The sequence below is a fragment of the Ruditapes philippinarum genome, unplaced genomic scaffold (assembly GCF_026571515.1).
Source record: "Ruditapes philippinarum isolate M1 unplaced genomic scaffold, ASM2657151v2 ctg10316_1_1_1_1, whole genome shotgun sequence".
In the NCBI taxonomy this organism is placed as follows: Eukaryota; Metazoa; Mollusca; class Bivalvia; order Venerida; family Veneridae; genus Ruditapes; species Ruditapes philippinarum.
This window is the reverse complement of record NW_026858723.1, coordinates 7280-24087: the sequence shown is the minus strand read 5'-3', so window position 1 is coordinate 24087 and position 16808 is coordinate 7280. Positions and strand designations below refer to the sequence as shown.

At 31.1% G+C, this 16808-nt stretch overlaps 1 protein-coding gene across 1 annotated transcript; it reads right to left on the bottom strand.

Moving 5' to 3' along the window:
* Positions 1-14645: 14645 nt before the first annotated feature.
* On the bottom strand, positions 14646-16228 carry LOC132754053 (uncharacterized). The gene is made up of 3 exons (XM_060744640.1): positions 15984-16228; positions 15371-15477; positions 14646-15056 (listed from the first exon to the last, which is right to left on the bottom strand). Exons 1-3 carry the CDS (start codon positions 16147-16149, stop codon positions 14799-14801), a joined length of 531 nt encoding a protein of 176 aa, XP_060600623.1. The 5' UTR covers positions 16150-16228; the 3' UTR covers positions 14646-14798.
* Between the last annotated feature and the right edge of the window lie 580 nt (positions 16229-16808).

Sequence of the window (16808 nt, the reverse complement as noted above, 5' to 3'; positions counted from 1 at the left end):
AATAAGCACGTGTATATAATTATGACGGTTGATCAAATTAGAAGAGTATTAAATGAATCCGAGTGTAATTATAACATAATTAGATCATATGTAATCATTTACCATAATAAACAATACTGCATGATTTTTTGGTATGAAATCTTTTTGTTGTGTGACATTGCGAATAGTCATCAAAATTATGTTTATAAATACCGGCTATCAAAGAAGATAAATCTGTTTACAGACAAATCTAGTTTTTTTTCTAGCACTAATACCTCCAATAGTATAAGTATTGTATCACGATTTAACCGGCTTTAAAAGGGATAAAACGTTGACTGGATATATGAAAATAAGGTATTCATGTAACAATAAGCTATATATGAGACACAAATCTTAATGTTGTTTGTTTCATGAGTCCCTACAGACATCGTTCACGTTGTATCTGATTATGCTAGATAACCTATTTATATTCATATGTACAGACAGGAACTTTAAGTTAACTAATGACAAAATGTATAAGTAAGTAAGTAAAGTAAGTAAGTAATTTATTTATTATAGTGACATGTGTAAACATATTTTACAAATTCAAATAATACAACATATTACATACACCCGGCCCAATGGGCCTATAAGTCACCTTCAATAAACATGAGATATTTACATAAAGTCATAAGTAAATATATTAACAAATTCATTTGTAAAAAATCGTAGCTATAACTATAAGTTATAAGTTTATCTGTAAATGCTTTCACGTCTGTACAAGTATGATTTGACAATGTATTTAGCAAGAGTTCTAGATTTGTTATTTATCAAATAAACTAATTTTTCTGAATCAGTCTTTGAGTTAAAATCGTTTGTATTAAATAGTTCACCAAAGTATTCAGAACGTATATGTCTATAAAATGAGCACTTTACTACAAAATGTTCTTCGTTTTCGATACACTGATCGGTACAAAATCTACAGAGTCTATCTTCAACACGTTCACCAATGTAACGTCCTGTCTCAACGCGTAATGGCAAAATGCCGCATCTTAACTGGGCAAGAAGTGATCGTTCGTTTCTTTTCATTCTTAAAGAGACATACTTTTCAGTTGCAAACTCTGTTTTGAATGAAGTAAAAGTCCTTAGTTTTGACACGTTTTCAATCCCGATTTTCCATATGCTACTATAGTATTCAAAGATCTTAGAGCGCGCAAAGTCAAGATTTATAACCATCTTGTTGTTGTAGTACTCTGATAAACCGATTAAGGATAATATTTCTTTCAAATCACTACACCAATTATTTGAACATAAACTATAATCCATTTCAAATATATTCCTTGTTAGACGATTTTCATTGAATGAAAGAAGTCTATTCCAGTAACGGATAATATTAATCCACCGTCTATAATTCCCCGGCAGCCACGCGACGTCTCCCGTTATGGCAAGTACAGGTGCAAAACGGTGAACACCCAGATAATACCTGATTGCTCGATGCTGCACATTTTCTAAACTCTGGAATTTCCGGTATCCCAAAACGCCAGAGCAATAATCTAATATTGGTACTATACACGAATTATACAGTTTTTCAAAGGTTTTAATACCGATAGATTTTAATGGATGAATTTTTGAGATTATCTTGCCGAGTGCTCTTCCTGCGCCTTTTCCGAGAGTTTCTGCATTACACGAGAAATTTCCATTACTGCTGAATACAATATGATCCGTAGATGAAGGTCAATTTTTTGATAAATTGTTGCTAGTTTGTGAAATAAGTAAACCTAGTTTTACAGTGCTCAATACGGATAAACACGTTAAGCGTTTCTTTTTCTTTAATTAATGTTTAAATTTGTTGTTAAGTAAATTTAGTTAAACTCATTTAGAAATGTTGCAATTATATGTATTATTCAAACGACATATTTTATGCTGATATATTTTTACATTATGTGAAAAGAAAACTGACAATTTGTACATTTTGAAGTAATATTTTTAATAGACATGTTTTTCGATTGTGCCGCTCACTACATTCAAGACTTTTCCTTATAATCAATATTTTATCCTTATAACTTCTTGTCGATAACTGACCTTTCTTGATTATTCTTATCAGATTTTATTTTGGAAAATAAGTTTATAAACATAATTATCATATTTAAAAATGTGACCTGATGTAATATTCATGCAACAAACAACAACATAACATTTGTTATTTCTTCACGAAAATATGATTTTTCACATTTTTGTCACTGCAAATGCAAATTCGAATAGCATCCATAGTGATTAATTCTCCGAATGCACGATATGTTTATAATATTGAACATTGTGCAAAAAAGTATCTTAAAGAATAAACACATTTCCATCAATGGTTTGGTCTTTGTATGATCATCTGGATCTTGGTTTTGAGTGCGTCGTTGTATAAAAATACAGGGTATGGAGTAAAGATGCTCAAGTATATAATCACAATGGCTATCGACTGTGTAATTTTACCAACTCTTATAAGTGTCGCCACGATGAAATAAATCATGATACTCTCAAACATATTTCGTGAAGAGTTTAGTCCTCAAACTAGTTGACGATTACAACAAAGCAATGTAATGTCACTGGATATAATCTAAGACAAAACGTATTTTTCCGAGAAATAAATTCTGACTACAGACACATCCAGCATTACCAACGGATTATAAACTAATTCCCCAATAATATTGGCACTGGCTCACAATATAACCAGCTTATAGGAAAATAAAAGAATAAAAACGTTCAAATAATTGACAGGATGTCTATTAATGAGGGATTAATGGACCAAAAAGCTGTGTAAGTGGAACAAATCTATAGAAAGCTTTCTTATCGACTGGAAAGATGCAAATTAGCGGTAAAGACACAAGGAATGTTTATTTCTCCCGGAACATCGGTCACCGTGTGTTTGATTTTAATAGTGGCCCAATGAATATGCTTAGCGTAAGACGTAATTAACTGATTAACATAATTAAACTGAAAACAAAACACAACAACATTTGAATATCAATCCCTGAAACAATACCTGTGAAACAATTAATGCATAATGTGACATGATATAACATTTGTAAGTCGGTTATAATCCATAAGCGATACAATGATTCTGTCTGATCATATTTAAACATTACTTTATTGTTAATGATGCGTTTGTAATAAAGCAGGCATTTTCAAATATAAAAAGAAAATCAGTCTTACACTTGAAAATAGACTATTAAAAGGGACTTTTCTACCTTCACCTTTTTCAATTTTTGGCATAACTAAATAAAAATGTAAAGTTGTTCTCTGCCAACGATATTGAGCAAGGTAAGACTACTGGATGATTAACTGACTGATGATATGTCTTTTGAAACATTCAAGCGAATCCCAATTGTGAAAGTCATTTCTGGTTTGTTGTTTTTTCTTTCTTTCTTTTTTCTTCTTCTCCCCTACATTATCACATTATATTGAAATATGGCTGTATTCGTTGATAATATATCATAAGAGGTTGCAAAATCATTGATTTAAGTTATTTATAAAACTTTTCTCTTTACAATGTTATTTCTATCCAACTTTACCCATTTAATGTTAACTGATCATATCACAGCAATCGTTATTTTGACAAGTTCTTATGTCACAGTGTAAAATAATAAATCATGATCAAATGGTCCGATTTCATTATTAATTTATTGATTTAACTTTTTAGCCATTTAAAGATTGCTTTTCAATTGCCAATGCACCATAAACAGTTGAGAATAAACAATGGAAAAACTTGTGATATCAACTCTGACCTTTAGATCTTTGTGATCTCACAACCAGTGTCTAATTACCATAATGTTTCGTGCTTATAACTCTAAGGCCTCAACAGACGGTAGGATTTTAAAGTACAACACCAATTAAAACTTAGATGCACAGGCAAATCTTAATGTGTGCAGGCTACTTTTTCTTGAATTCGGAAACCTTAAGTCTAGATGTAAGGGATAGGACATGTTCTATTTTGAAATCGTACAGATTTCTACAGACCTCCCACAATGACAAGTAACAGATGACCAAATTATCTCCTGATAATGGGTGTAATGAATGAAATTCCAGAACAATTAGGGCTAAAAGGTAAACATAGTAGTAAGATGGGGTAAAAATGATGTTGAAAAACTCTTCAGGAGAACTAAAGTTATGTTATGTTCGAATCCCAAATTATTCCGAAAATGATTATGTCACGGTATTGAACTGTTCTCTAATAATGGCAGGGGAGGTAGTTTGTAGGCGGCCGGATAGCTTAGTCAGTAAAGCCGCAGTACGGTCTTCCGAGGGTCCCAGGTTTGAGTCTCGGTCAGGCTTCACATTAAAAAAACATTTATTTTTAAATGGAGGTGTTTCAATCATTACTCATGGCGGCAAAAAGTATTTAGTGAGTAAAGTATGTAAAGAATCAATGTAAAGGGATCCTTTTTAGGGAAACCTGATATTATTCCTACAGTGTAGAATTACCGTCTGAATGCAAGTGTTGTATTGCTTTGAAAATTGTACATCTTATCTCTAATTAGTGCTGTACAACTAAATCCTACAGTCTGTTGAGGCCTTAATAGAAAATAAGAATCTTGAATTAAGTTCATAAATACTTGTAATAAAGATAGTATGTACGTTACAAGGCAAGCACAAGTCGAAACGATATGTATAGTTGTGTTTATATATTTTGTATTTTGATATCATTTATATGAAATTTGTAAAATACTGATTACGGAGTTTTCAAAAATAAAGTTTTAAACTACCTTTTTCTTCCGTAAAATTTATTTTATGTACTAGTACTTTATAATGTAAATGAAAAGATTACAAATAGATATTGTTTAAATATATTACCATCATATATTAAACTTATTACCATAACATATCAATATGCAAATTAGTGATTGAAAAATATTTAACATATAAGATTGTTATTTGCAAAGTTCTATGCTTACTTTAAAAATAAAATAAACTCATGAGATAATACTTTCAATAAGTATACGATTCATGTCCAAATATACGTGCACGTTTTTTGTTGTCTCGTTTTATCATTTTACATGCAATTATAATATGAGAAATACATGTAATATAATTCAATTTTTTTATATGATTTCTTCTTTTATATGTATCATTCTCTTGAGCTGAAAAATATAAACTTAACTAATAATTTGACTTTATTTATTAAAAGTTAAATTTTGAATATTAAACATTATGTACATTTGTATATTTATTTTCAGTGTTCACAAATATATATACATACGTTCTTAAATAAATATATTTTTATAATATGAGACAAAAAACAACAGCCAGGCTTAATCATGATTGCAATCTGGAAACAGGACATTGATTTTCTGACGCAATAATGTCAATCTATCTGCAAAGCCTTTCCTTAATTGCTTTTGTCCAAAGTTTTTCCGACAAGTCGCCAATTTTATGAGATACTTAGTTGGTGTACTCTGTACAGTTCTGCTGAGTGTAACAAGAAAACGTCAACAAAGCTCATACGTTTCTTAAAATTCATTGTTTTCATTTAGTTGCTTTGAGATAAAGAATGTATTCGTTTCATTCTAAGTTATCGAGTTATTTTTTCTTTCTCTTTAATTATCATGCATAGCGAGAAAATTCATTGTAAAGACATGATAGTACTCCGAGTACTATCATGTCTTTACAATGAATTTTCTCGCTATGCATGATAATTAAAGAGAAAGAATAAAAACAACATGCAGTATAAATACTACTCCAAACTTTCCATTAGATTACAAGTAAAATATTGCTTCCACTGATTGAAAAATCATTTCGTAAGGACTAATTTCTAAGACTGTTTCCAAGACTGTAGTAAATCTCTATCAACCTTTGTGTAATTGATATTACAGCATCATTTACTTTAACGACAGGCGTATTCAAGTGATAATGGCTATGATGAACATTTCATAAATACAATTATTGAAACTCATGTTTGGAGCTTGTTCTCTAGTACATTGAGATAGAATCAACAACAACAAATTTAATTGTGCTTGTGTCGATTATGCCTTTCTCGTTTAACATGATATACCATTTGGCGCGAAACATGTAACGGACATTTTGAAAATTAAGTCAATTTGGCTTATTTACATGTGGATTTTAATATTTCATACAATGATTAGTTGTTGATATTTGTAGAAAGTGAGTAGCATTATAGGTGAAAAAGAAAATGCACATGTTTTGATATTTTTTATCATCTAATATTGTCATGTCACATTACATTTACAAGTCTTGTAAGTCTTGTTTGTATTGGAATTTCTTTCCTTACCAGGTAGGCATAAGTGAAAGCATTTTTTTAATCTAATATCTGGCCCCTCTGTCATGGACAGTGCATACGATAAGTATAATTATGCAAATTTAAATGATTTACAAATCATCCAAAATAATGACTTGTCCTTAATCTAAATAGAAAATGACTTGTGAGCAGAAATGATTTGGAAAGGTATCTGTAATAAGCGTATTTTTTTGCGCGTAGCTTCTCAATTGATGCATTGCAGCAATATTTGTACTTGTTACCATTGGGGTCTGTTTTGTTTTCTGAAACTGTTCATCTTGATTTATAACATGTGTTCTCCATGCTTTGTTTTTATCACACAATTTGTTTACAGATCAATTCATTTTACAGGAGATATATTTACATGTAAAGACCTCCAGCCTTGATACTTGATCGTAATGTCATCAGCTTCAAAACAAATAAAACGCTTTTATAATTGACCGGAAGTCTCTGAATGAAGAATTGATGGATAGAAGAAATGTCTGTAAATAAAATCGCTTTTTCTCATGGAGTAGAAGATTTTGTATAAATAATGGTGCTTAAAGAGGTTTTATCATTCCCTATTGACAGTCTTCGTAAGACGTTTGATTAACAAGTCTCTGGGAATAAGCTTGCTTTATTGATATATTCAGTAACTAAAGTTGTCGATAAGCATAGCTGTTATCATGTTAGTTTGATGAATATTTCTGTGGAAACTGTTATTATTTCATATAATACAATTAAAGCATGATAAGGCGTCATTTAGAAAGGTAAGGTATATTATTTAGATAAACATTAAAGTGATTAATGCCCCAACAACTATATTGAACTACCTTTTGCAATTAGAAGTTGTTTGAACTAATAATTATTAATAATTACATATGGAAGTTAAAATACAACATTATGCAACTTTTTTGACATATTACTTCACAAACGGCGCCAAATTTTTAAAGTGTAATACCTAAAACATGCAAATACATTATTAAAATAGTATGAAGCGCTTGCTAGCCCTTTAAATAAGACAAAATTATTTCTAGTGGTTGAAATGTTTCTTTAAGCTTATATCATTATCATAATAATAATACGTGAATTATACATATACATCAATAAATAATATAGACTTATAATAAAGTAGAGAGAAATAAAGAATACCTAAAGAGAAAAAAAGAAAATGTTGCATTGATAATCCTTCACATACATATAATCGTTTTGTGCTTAAATGACGATAAGTTCTGAAATTTGAAGATTTTCTTGGCAGAAGAATTGACATAATAACGGTTATTTATGAATAACTACACTATTATTCCTTCTGAAAGTTTAATTCATTACACTTTATTATTGAATAAAATAAATTATGTTCATTTTTCTTATTTAATTGAGATCAATTTCCTTATTAATATGATAAATAATTTATTTATCATTTTTGCACGTGATTGACCTCAGTCGCCTATTGATATGTTACAATAGGGATCTACTCTTGAGGGAAGTGAGAGGTTGTAATGATAGACTGTAATTTTAGTTTTTTATTGATATATCTGATAAAGCTATTTTTACATCAAGTTATTTGCTTCTGTTGTTTTTCTTGATTTAAAATACTATAATATTATAGTATTATTTATAATTCAAAATTGACATTCATGGCTGTCCATATTTGCCTCTCACCTTCACAGCATATATTAAGTTTTGGATCCATATCATAGTCATCCAAAGTACACTTACAACATTGCAAACATAACCCTGTCATATGTTAACATATTCAAGTGAAACAATAAAAAACATGTATCTATGTGTATAAATATTATCATATGAATGTATGAAAAATAAAAAGAACGCAATCCATAAGAACGCCTAAAACGGCAAAATAGAAAATGATGCAGGGTTGGGATTATTGAGTCTGCCACGGACGGTAGTGGTAAATGTTATTAACGCCCGCGTATACAAAGGTCATTTATGTAGACATATTCTAGTATTATGAAACCGTTGGACGTTGCAACAATCATTATAGAATATTCAAACACTTTATGAATAATAAGCATGTTAACCAACTCTTAAATGAACATTAAATATTTTCCTCATATATTATGACGTAATCATCTAATCATTTTTATCAAAAAGAAAGAATAAACTACAAGTATGAAAATATACCCATTTTAAAACACTGTTCTTTTCCCATAAATACACAACTTGTTCTTTTCCCATAAATACACAACAGTATAAATAAACAAACTCATCAAACGATTTACCCATCATGCCTCCTAAATTTGAAAACTTTATATATATACCACAATAGTTTGTTAGAATACACAAATAACAAAAAAATAGAACTTTAATCAAATGTAAAAGTTAACCTCACAAACAAATCAAGAGTTTAACTACAAATAGGTCGGACAACCTTTTCATATCAGTGTTTGGAATATCTCATCATGTTCGATAAGCCTCTTTTGAATAAGTATTTCGATGTATTCTATTGCAATATTATTTAATTTTCTAGTTTAAATGTCTCTCATCAAATCGTCCGGTGTATATCATTTCCTAAGAAATTATATTTACACGTTTCGGTGTTTGTCATGCTTAAATTTTGATTAAATTATTAACTGTCAAATGTATTTTTTGTATTATATATGTCAAACTGTACGAGGTGTGATAAAAAAAAGTTCTCGGCCCGATATACTTCTAGCTACTACACTGACACAAGATACGTCGATATCGATAGCTTATTGAAGATTACTGACCGAGTAACACCCGGTTTTACACAGATTAAGTAACACAAAACAGACTTTGATCTATAGAGGGGTGTGTCATTTCGACTAAATGGAGAAAGTTGAAATCAGAGCTGGCATTAAGTACCTCTGTAAGAAAGGGATGTCACCAAGGAAATACATAAAGACTTCATGGATACACTTTGTAAGGAGTCCCCTACCTATAGCACTGTGAAAAAATGCTGCTGAATTTAAGAGGGACAGGGAGAGCATTGGAGATAATGAGCGGTCACGGCGGCCAAAAAAGGACACCAACGATGAAACTGCCGAAGCTGTGCACGATCTGGTCATGTGCGACAGAAGGCGAGACCTGCGAGGCATTGCTAGGGATGTGAGTATAAGCTTTTGTTCAGTTTTTTGACTGATGTCTTTGGCATGTCAAAGGTTTCCGCTAGATGGGTCCCCAGACAGTTGACTGACGACCAGAAACGGACCAGGCTTGACATTTCAAGACATCTTTTGTCTCGCTACGAGGATGAACCTGACTTAATCTATTGAATAGTAACTCACGATGAATTATGGGTCCATCACTTCGATCCAGAATTTTAAAAAAAAAATAGAACATGCAGTGGAAACACCCTGGCTCACAAACTCACAACCTGAAGAAATTCAAGAGGGTGCCATCAACAAGGCAGATGATGGCTTCAGTTGTTTGGGATATTTAGGGGATAATCATGATTGACTATCTTGAGCAATGTCGCACCATGAACCGTACGTACTATGCTGACGAATTGAGACGTCTGCGTCAGGAAATCGTGTGTGAAAGGAGGTTCAACTGACTCAAGGCGTTCTGCTCCTGAACGACAATGAGCCAGCTCACACATCCCAAGTTGCGATGGCTGCAGCAACTGACTGCAGCTTTGATATTCTTCCCCATCCCCCATATTCTATGGAATTGACCCCCTCTGACTTCTACCTGTTTCCGAAACTGAAAACCAAACTTCGTGGTAGACGTTTCGGAAGCAATGAAGGTGTCATGGAGGTAGTCAATGAGTTCTTTGAGGATCAAAATAGAGAGTTCTATTTTAAAGGTTTTAAGAAATTCGGAGCACTGGTGGGCAAAGTACATTAATGTAGAGGGCAATTACATTGAAACGCAAGACCATTAGTTGGGTTCTATGACTACCGGAAGTACATCGGGCCAAGAACTTTTTGATCAACCCTCGTATTACTTAAATTAGTTATATCAGAATACCTCGTACATCGGGCCGAGAACTTCTTGATCAATCCTCGTATGTCCAACGCCAATAGTCCGATGGATAAAGAATGATAGCTTGCACGAGAATTTCATGTCAGAATCGTTATATGTGTTACTGGACAATCTCTAGTCTCTCTAGAGAGTTGTTAATTCAATGATATGATTTTCCATGCCAGTTTTTATTATGTCGTATCAGCAAAGAAAGGGACATTATAGCCATCAAAGTCAGACAAGGAAAAATTACTTTGTTACAATCCTTATTTATTCTCAAGACATATTTATAGGTCTTAAGTATTCGATGTACGAAAAGGAAAAACACACAAAAAAGGTGGAAGACCAAGCCGTATCCTGAGCAGAAAACAGATCATGTGTATATATTACTGCATAATTTTTTCACTTTATTGAATAACAGCAGGCATTGAAATAACAATTAAACATGCTATTCTGGATGAATTTAGTGGTCCCAAAAATGTATAGTCACCGCCTGAGCGGATAATATTATCTTTCTATCAGCCCGCTAGAGTAAAGTCGTGTACATGTATATTTTAAAAACCGTTCCTTAAATAAGCTGACAACATTTTAGCAATATTATGTTGTATCCTAAAAAGAGGAGTCGTAAACATTTTGATGTAGCAAAGTGCGTTATGTTATGTTGAACAATGAACGTGCTTGATTCTCCAGCTTTTGTACGGTTTGCGAGGTGACGGATTAGTCACTTGAATGATAAGAGGCCCACGATGCTGTGTACTTTTTCTTAAGCATTTAAATTTTGCTATGAAAGATATTAAGAACTACATTGTAAAATCAATTAATAATTATATCGTAACAATAAAATACAAGCATAATTGTGAATATTTCCTCAAAATATAACTACTTTTAAGATGTATTCACTCCCCAGAAACCTGGAGGATTTGCATAAATAGCACGATTTATGTGAACCTGATAGCTTTTAATCTTTGAAATCCACATCATAACTTGTAGTTCTATATATTAAATTAAAAATACATGCAAAATGCTATTATAACAGTTGCGCCACTGTATAATGACCTTTTACACTGATTGGCAAAGTCATAAACCGGGGTGAAGAAATAGCCCATGCTGTGAAATAATACATACACAGTCGCTTTTAATGTTACATTTTAAATGCTAAGGTCATTCAATGACGCTCTCGTTTCAGGTTATTTGAATACTTGCTCACGCACCGTTAACAATTACAATAAATTGCATGCATCTACATTAATGGATTTTATGGATTTTGCCAATTTAATATTATTCTGTTTTTATATGTATTAAAACATGTAAAATAAGTAGAAAATAATGTTCCCAACGTTATATAAAATAATTTTAAACACATACAAATTTCATATCATACCGGTCAAGCGGTATCGTTATAGGAACAGAACAAATACGAGCATTATTATTTTATATATGAAATATTATTTAATAATGCATTCAGATTTGAGCAATATCATCACTTAATGTTGTTTTGGCATTCTTGGTTAAAACAAATGTTAGCTCGATTATAATGAAAGGTTGTCCTTATTTGAACCAAAAGCAGGCTAGCTTTTCTGAAACAAATAAGTAGTTATGAGATAACCTGGGTAAAACTTCAAACAATTATCGTTGCGTTCAGAGACAGACAACTATACCATTAGGCAACAGGCGCCTTAATAAAAGAAATTGTAAGAGTAGCACATTAACTCTTGGCGTTAGAGCAGACGCTATAATGAATATGTTTAAATAAATTCATCTGCATGCGCTAATGTTTTTAAATAAATGCTATGACGGTTCACAAATTTTTCTCCATGATATCTATTTTGGATATGATATAAACATACAAACATTTCTCAATAAATAATGCCCATGATATTTAATATTAAAAAGGAAGAAAGATATCTTTATGATCATACACATAAGGAAAAAAATTAAATTCATTAAGTCAAATGCAACATGAAGGTGCACAGAATGGAGGATTTATGATTTCCGTCAATCAAGAGTGTGGCTTTTAACTATAATTAGGCTTTGGTACTTCATATAACACAAGTTCTGGTCAGGTCAAGATTTAAAAACCACTAAATTTATCGATAAAGTGTTACTTTTTAACGTATAACACATATTAGTTGCAATAATTCATCAGTTACAAAACATGAGATTAACGTGATACATGTGATACATGACTGATTACTCTTTTGTATCTTTCACCAATCCGCTTCACCTTCGTCATTTACGATTCCATTTAGGCCAATAATAATTCTTCTAACAGTTAATATGTTTCTAAAACAATGGAAACTGACGCAGCACTTGGCATAACGCGGCAAAGCTCTCTATTACTTGTTTGTTGTATTTTGTATTCTCGTATGACCTTTGTAGATATCAGTTACGGTAAATTTATTGATCTCATCAATTAGTCTCTGTCTCCTTATTAACAAACACGAGAAGAATGAGTCAATATATTCTGTAATTAGTCTTTCGTATTTGATATAATATTCATCTTTGCCAATTTTTAACGTGCTTAGGGCAAACGCTTTCTTTAAGTAACAAAACACAAGCGTCATTTACTGTGTAAGGCACGAACATGTAACAATAATTGTATTATAGTTTGGGGACCTTTCTGTTGAAAATGTGTCAGAGTTAAATCGTATACATAAACATGCACAGTGCGTTAACTGGAGTGCAGGTATTAGTTACCCGCACTCCAGAGCATGCCCATTGATTGACCCATTTTTGCTGGAGTTAACATAATGTGACGGCAGAGAAAGGGAAAGCGACAGAAATATCATATTCAGAAGTTCGTTTATTTGTATCTTTTTGCCGGGGTCTCATATTGTGACTACAGGGAACGTGTTTTTATGTTTAACTTTGATACAAAAGAAGCAAGAAGATCAAAACACTCGGAAATCTGATTTATACTCGGAGGTTACGCCTCCTCGTACAAATCAGATAGCCTCATGTTTCGATGCTCTTACTATTACATATAAAATGTTTTAACCAGTGTATTATCATATTTGTGGATGCTGCTTAACTTTGAGTTTTACTACATTCTAATGAAATGTTGAATTCTGCTTAAGCCGGAATTAGAAAGTTTTGACAGTAGCTTGAACCTCTACCGTTCATTAATGACTCAATCCAAATAAGGCCTCAACATTTCAACTTTGCCATGTGGAGCTTATTTTAAATTGTTCTTCTTTATTACTAGAAATTTTATTATACATTTATGATTAATGAACTTGTTTAATTGATAAACAATGTATGAATTATTTGTGTCTATCGAAATAATGTTCGAGAAGGAAAAATTCTACAATGAGAATCTAAATTGTTTTCACAAATCTGATTTTTCTTCACACAAATTTGATTTTTTAATAACTCTCTTAAATCAAGCACGGTTTGATAATATTTTTTCCTTTGCTTTTATAAGGATGTGGCATTATAGGCAGTTCTTCAATTACGAGTCTATATGTCATAAATTATTTTCAGCTGATAGTTTATAAGCTTTGGAATCTGTAACATGAAATGTCATTCTAAACGCGAGAAATACATAACAACTAAAGCAATATATAATGACTTTCACAGATTACCAACGTCATAAACTGGGGTGAATCCCATATTATGAAATAATTTGTATTCTTTCGCCATTTATGTTATCAGCGCTTCATAATTAATATTTTAAATGTCAAGGCCAGTCAATAACGCTCTTGTTGAAAATAAACTCATACACTTACTTATGTATTGTTGACATTCGCAAAAACTGCATGCATCTTTTAGTATACAATTAACACTGACATCGAAATTGAATAATGAAAATAATCAAATTACTTAAGTTTATAAAAGATCTTTCAAATTAAATAGGAGAGTGATAAACATTTTATAGTTCATATACCAATCATATTTTGTTGGAACAAAGCAGATAATGCCTGTAAATAATACAAGTAAAATTATTTCTTGCATTTCTTTGCCAATGTCAAAGAGTATTTGTATTCTCGTGCGTTTTCATTCATATGTATTTAAACAACTTATTTTGTGAATATTACGTTTCAAGATATTGTATAATAGTTAGTTATTAATGATTAATAAAACAATTTAATACAATTTAGTCTTTGAAAGTATAATGCGTAGTCATTTGTCGGCAGCTCGATACGTTACAAATTATGGAAATATATAAGATAATTAACATGACAAATATATCATGAAAATGTGAATCATAATTTATTGTGAAAACTCCCAAAACAATACTCTAAACTCATATAAGTAATATCATACAAATACATATTAGCGATTATAATCTAATATAGTAAGAATGCTAAAATAGATTTATAAGCTGACGTAAAAATATAAATTGGTTAAAATGACGAATATTTCATAAAATAAAATCCATATGAAAACACACAAATATTTTTTAACAAAACATCTTATTTAATGTATCACAATACAATGTCGTCATAATAATAAGAAAACATAAATATACTCGTATTGTATCAATTTAATTGATAAGTCTATTTGAACAATTGGTAGCCAATAATATGTTAAAATTGATGTTTTATGCAAAAAAGTTTGTTAGTAAAGAGTATTTAATGATAATGAATTATGGATCAGCGTAAAAACAAATAAATCCTAACACTGTTTCATATTATATCAATGGTAATGAATGAAGCACAACTAAAGTCACACAGATTAATGGCATCAAAGATGGACTCCATCCTGAGTTACACAAGTCTCTGTCTCTACAACATGAACGTAAAGAGCATCCATCAATCATATATAGTCTTGGTGTTGATAGACATTTGAGAAACTCGTCACGTGATGAAGTTATACATTTATTTTGCGTACATGTTCGTATAACAGTATCATAATGTGTAACATTGTCAAACATCTTATAACGTACCTTCTGAAAATAAAATTATCACTACAATTATCACTACAATTATCAAATAAATAAAAATCAACTTTCAAACATATAACTGGTTGTCACTCGATCTGTATTAAAATTATCTTAAACAATAAAACGAAATATAGAAATATATCTTATGATTTATATCAATTGCTACACATTTTATCGACAGAAATATGGTTGAAAACTGTTAGAAATCCGAATAATGTACAATTAAGACTATAAAATATCAAGTGAGTAAAGTAATAACAATAATTAAAAATCGGATTCAATTGCTGCTATAATGATGTACGAGTAACGAAAGCTATTACCATACATTGTTCTCCATATTTACATTCTACTTTTACTGCATGTATATTAAGTTTAGGATCCGTATCACAGTCATCCGAAATACACTTCCAACATTGCAAACATAATCCTGTATAATATATTTACATATATATGAAAAAATAAAATAATTAAAAACATGTTTCTATATCAATGATCAATATTGACATATATGTATGTGTATGAAAAGACAAAAAGTCCTGTATAAATGTTATCGTTTTCAAATGTCATTGTCCTCTTAAAAGTCAACAACTTCAAGTGTTAAAAAATATACTAAATCTGTAAAAAAAAACACAGTCGTGTGAATGATGAACATGTTATAAAAGAAACGTAAACAAAATCTCTAAATAAACACGTTTATTCCTTTTACCTAATGTGTAAAATATTTTTAAAAGATATCATCATTTGTACTATGCTTTATCTATGTAAATATACTCGTGACAAAAACATCCTTTCTTCAATGAAAATTAATCGTGTTTTTTATTTGATAAATATATTTGGATTTAACAAGCATGCTACATCTTAAACGATTTACCTTTTTACATAAAAAATAAACTTCCTATTTTACTAAATATACTAATTACAAGCGCAACTCACCTCGTGCAAGGATTCCAAAAAGTATAAAAATCCCTACTAACAGGTCAGGTAACCTTTTCATATCAGTTGGCGTTATATTTCTGTCATAAATTGATATAAAACATTTTTGATATAGACATACGTTAACTAAATCACATAATATATCATTAAGTATAATGTAAATCATTTAATCCTCCTATGCAACGGTCAATAACCTTGTTGATAAACATTTTAAATATATCCATATATCATGACGGCAATGGTTCGTGTCTTCGTTCACCATGCTGATATTCTAAACAAATACGCCAATTATCCATACATCAAGTCAATAGTCAAGGGATCATATTGAGAACAACTGATGCAAATATGTTGCGTCAGAATCGTTTTCCAGTGGTGCAAGATTTTTCCATGTCACTACACAGTCTCCAATAATTGTCTCTTGAGAGATTTAGGCTGTAGTTATTGTTTATCCAATAACGATAAGAGCTGGCATGCCTGTTAACTTTCTGCCGAACGTGCAAAATGGGACATAAAAACCTGCTAAATAATGACAAGCAACACGAACTCGAAATTAAATAATTGTTAGAAGAAGCAGAAACTTGTTTTGACTTGTGCCGTCAAACAATTCAGAAAATGTGGGTCGTTCATGAGCAATGAAATCAAAAATGAATATAGTTTGCTTGGGTTTGTCTGTTCACCACAGGTGATTGTTTGTTGAACAGTGTATGTTCCCTAGCTCTGGTTCATCAGTATTCAGAATTGCTAAACTGTTTTCTTTTTGGGGGCCTGGCGATCCTGAAGGGGACAACAACGTACAACAACTTAAATGAAGTACAGGGCATACGT

Bases quoted from the DNA above. Each gene is read 5' to 3' on its own strand.
- LOC132754053 (XM_060744640.1), bottom strand. From the start codon at position 16,149: ATGATTTACATTATACTTAATGATATATTATGTGATTTAGTTAACGTA. The intron at 15,478-15,983 runs GTGAGTTGCGCT...TATATTATACAG, and splicing joins TTTTGGAATCCTTGCACGAG to GATTATGTTTGCAATGTTGG. The intron at 15,057-15,370 runs GTAATAGCTTTC...TTTTATTTTCAG, and splicing joins AATATGGAGAACAATGTATG to AAGGTACGTTATAAGATGTT.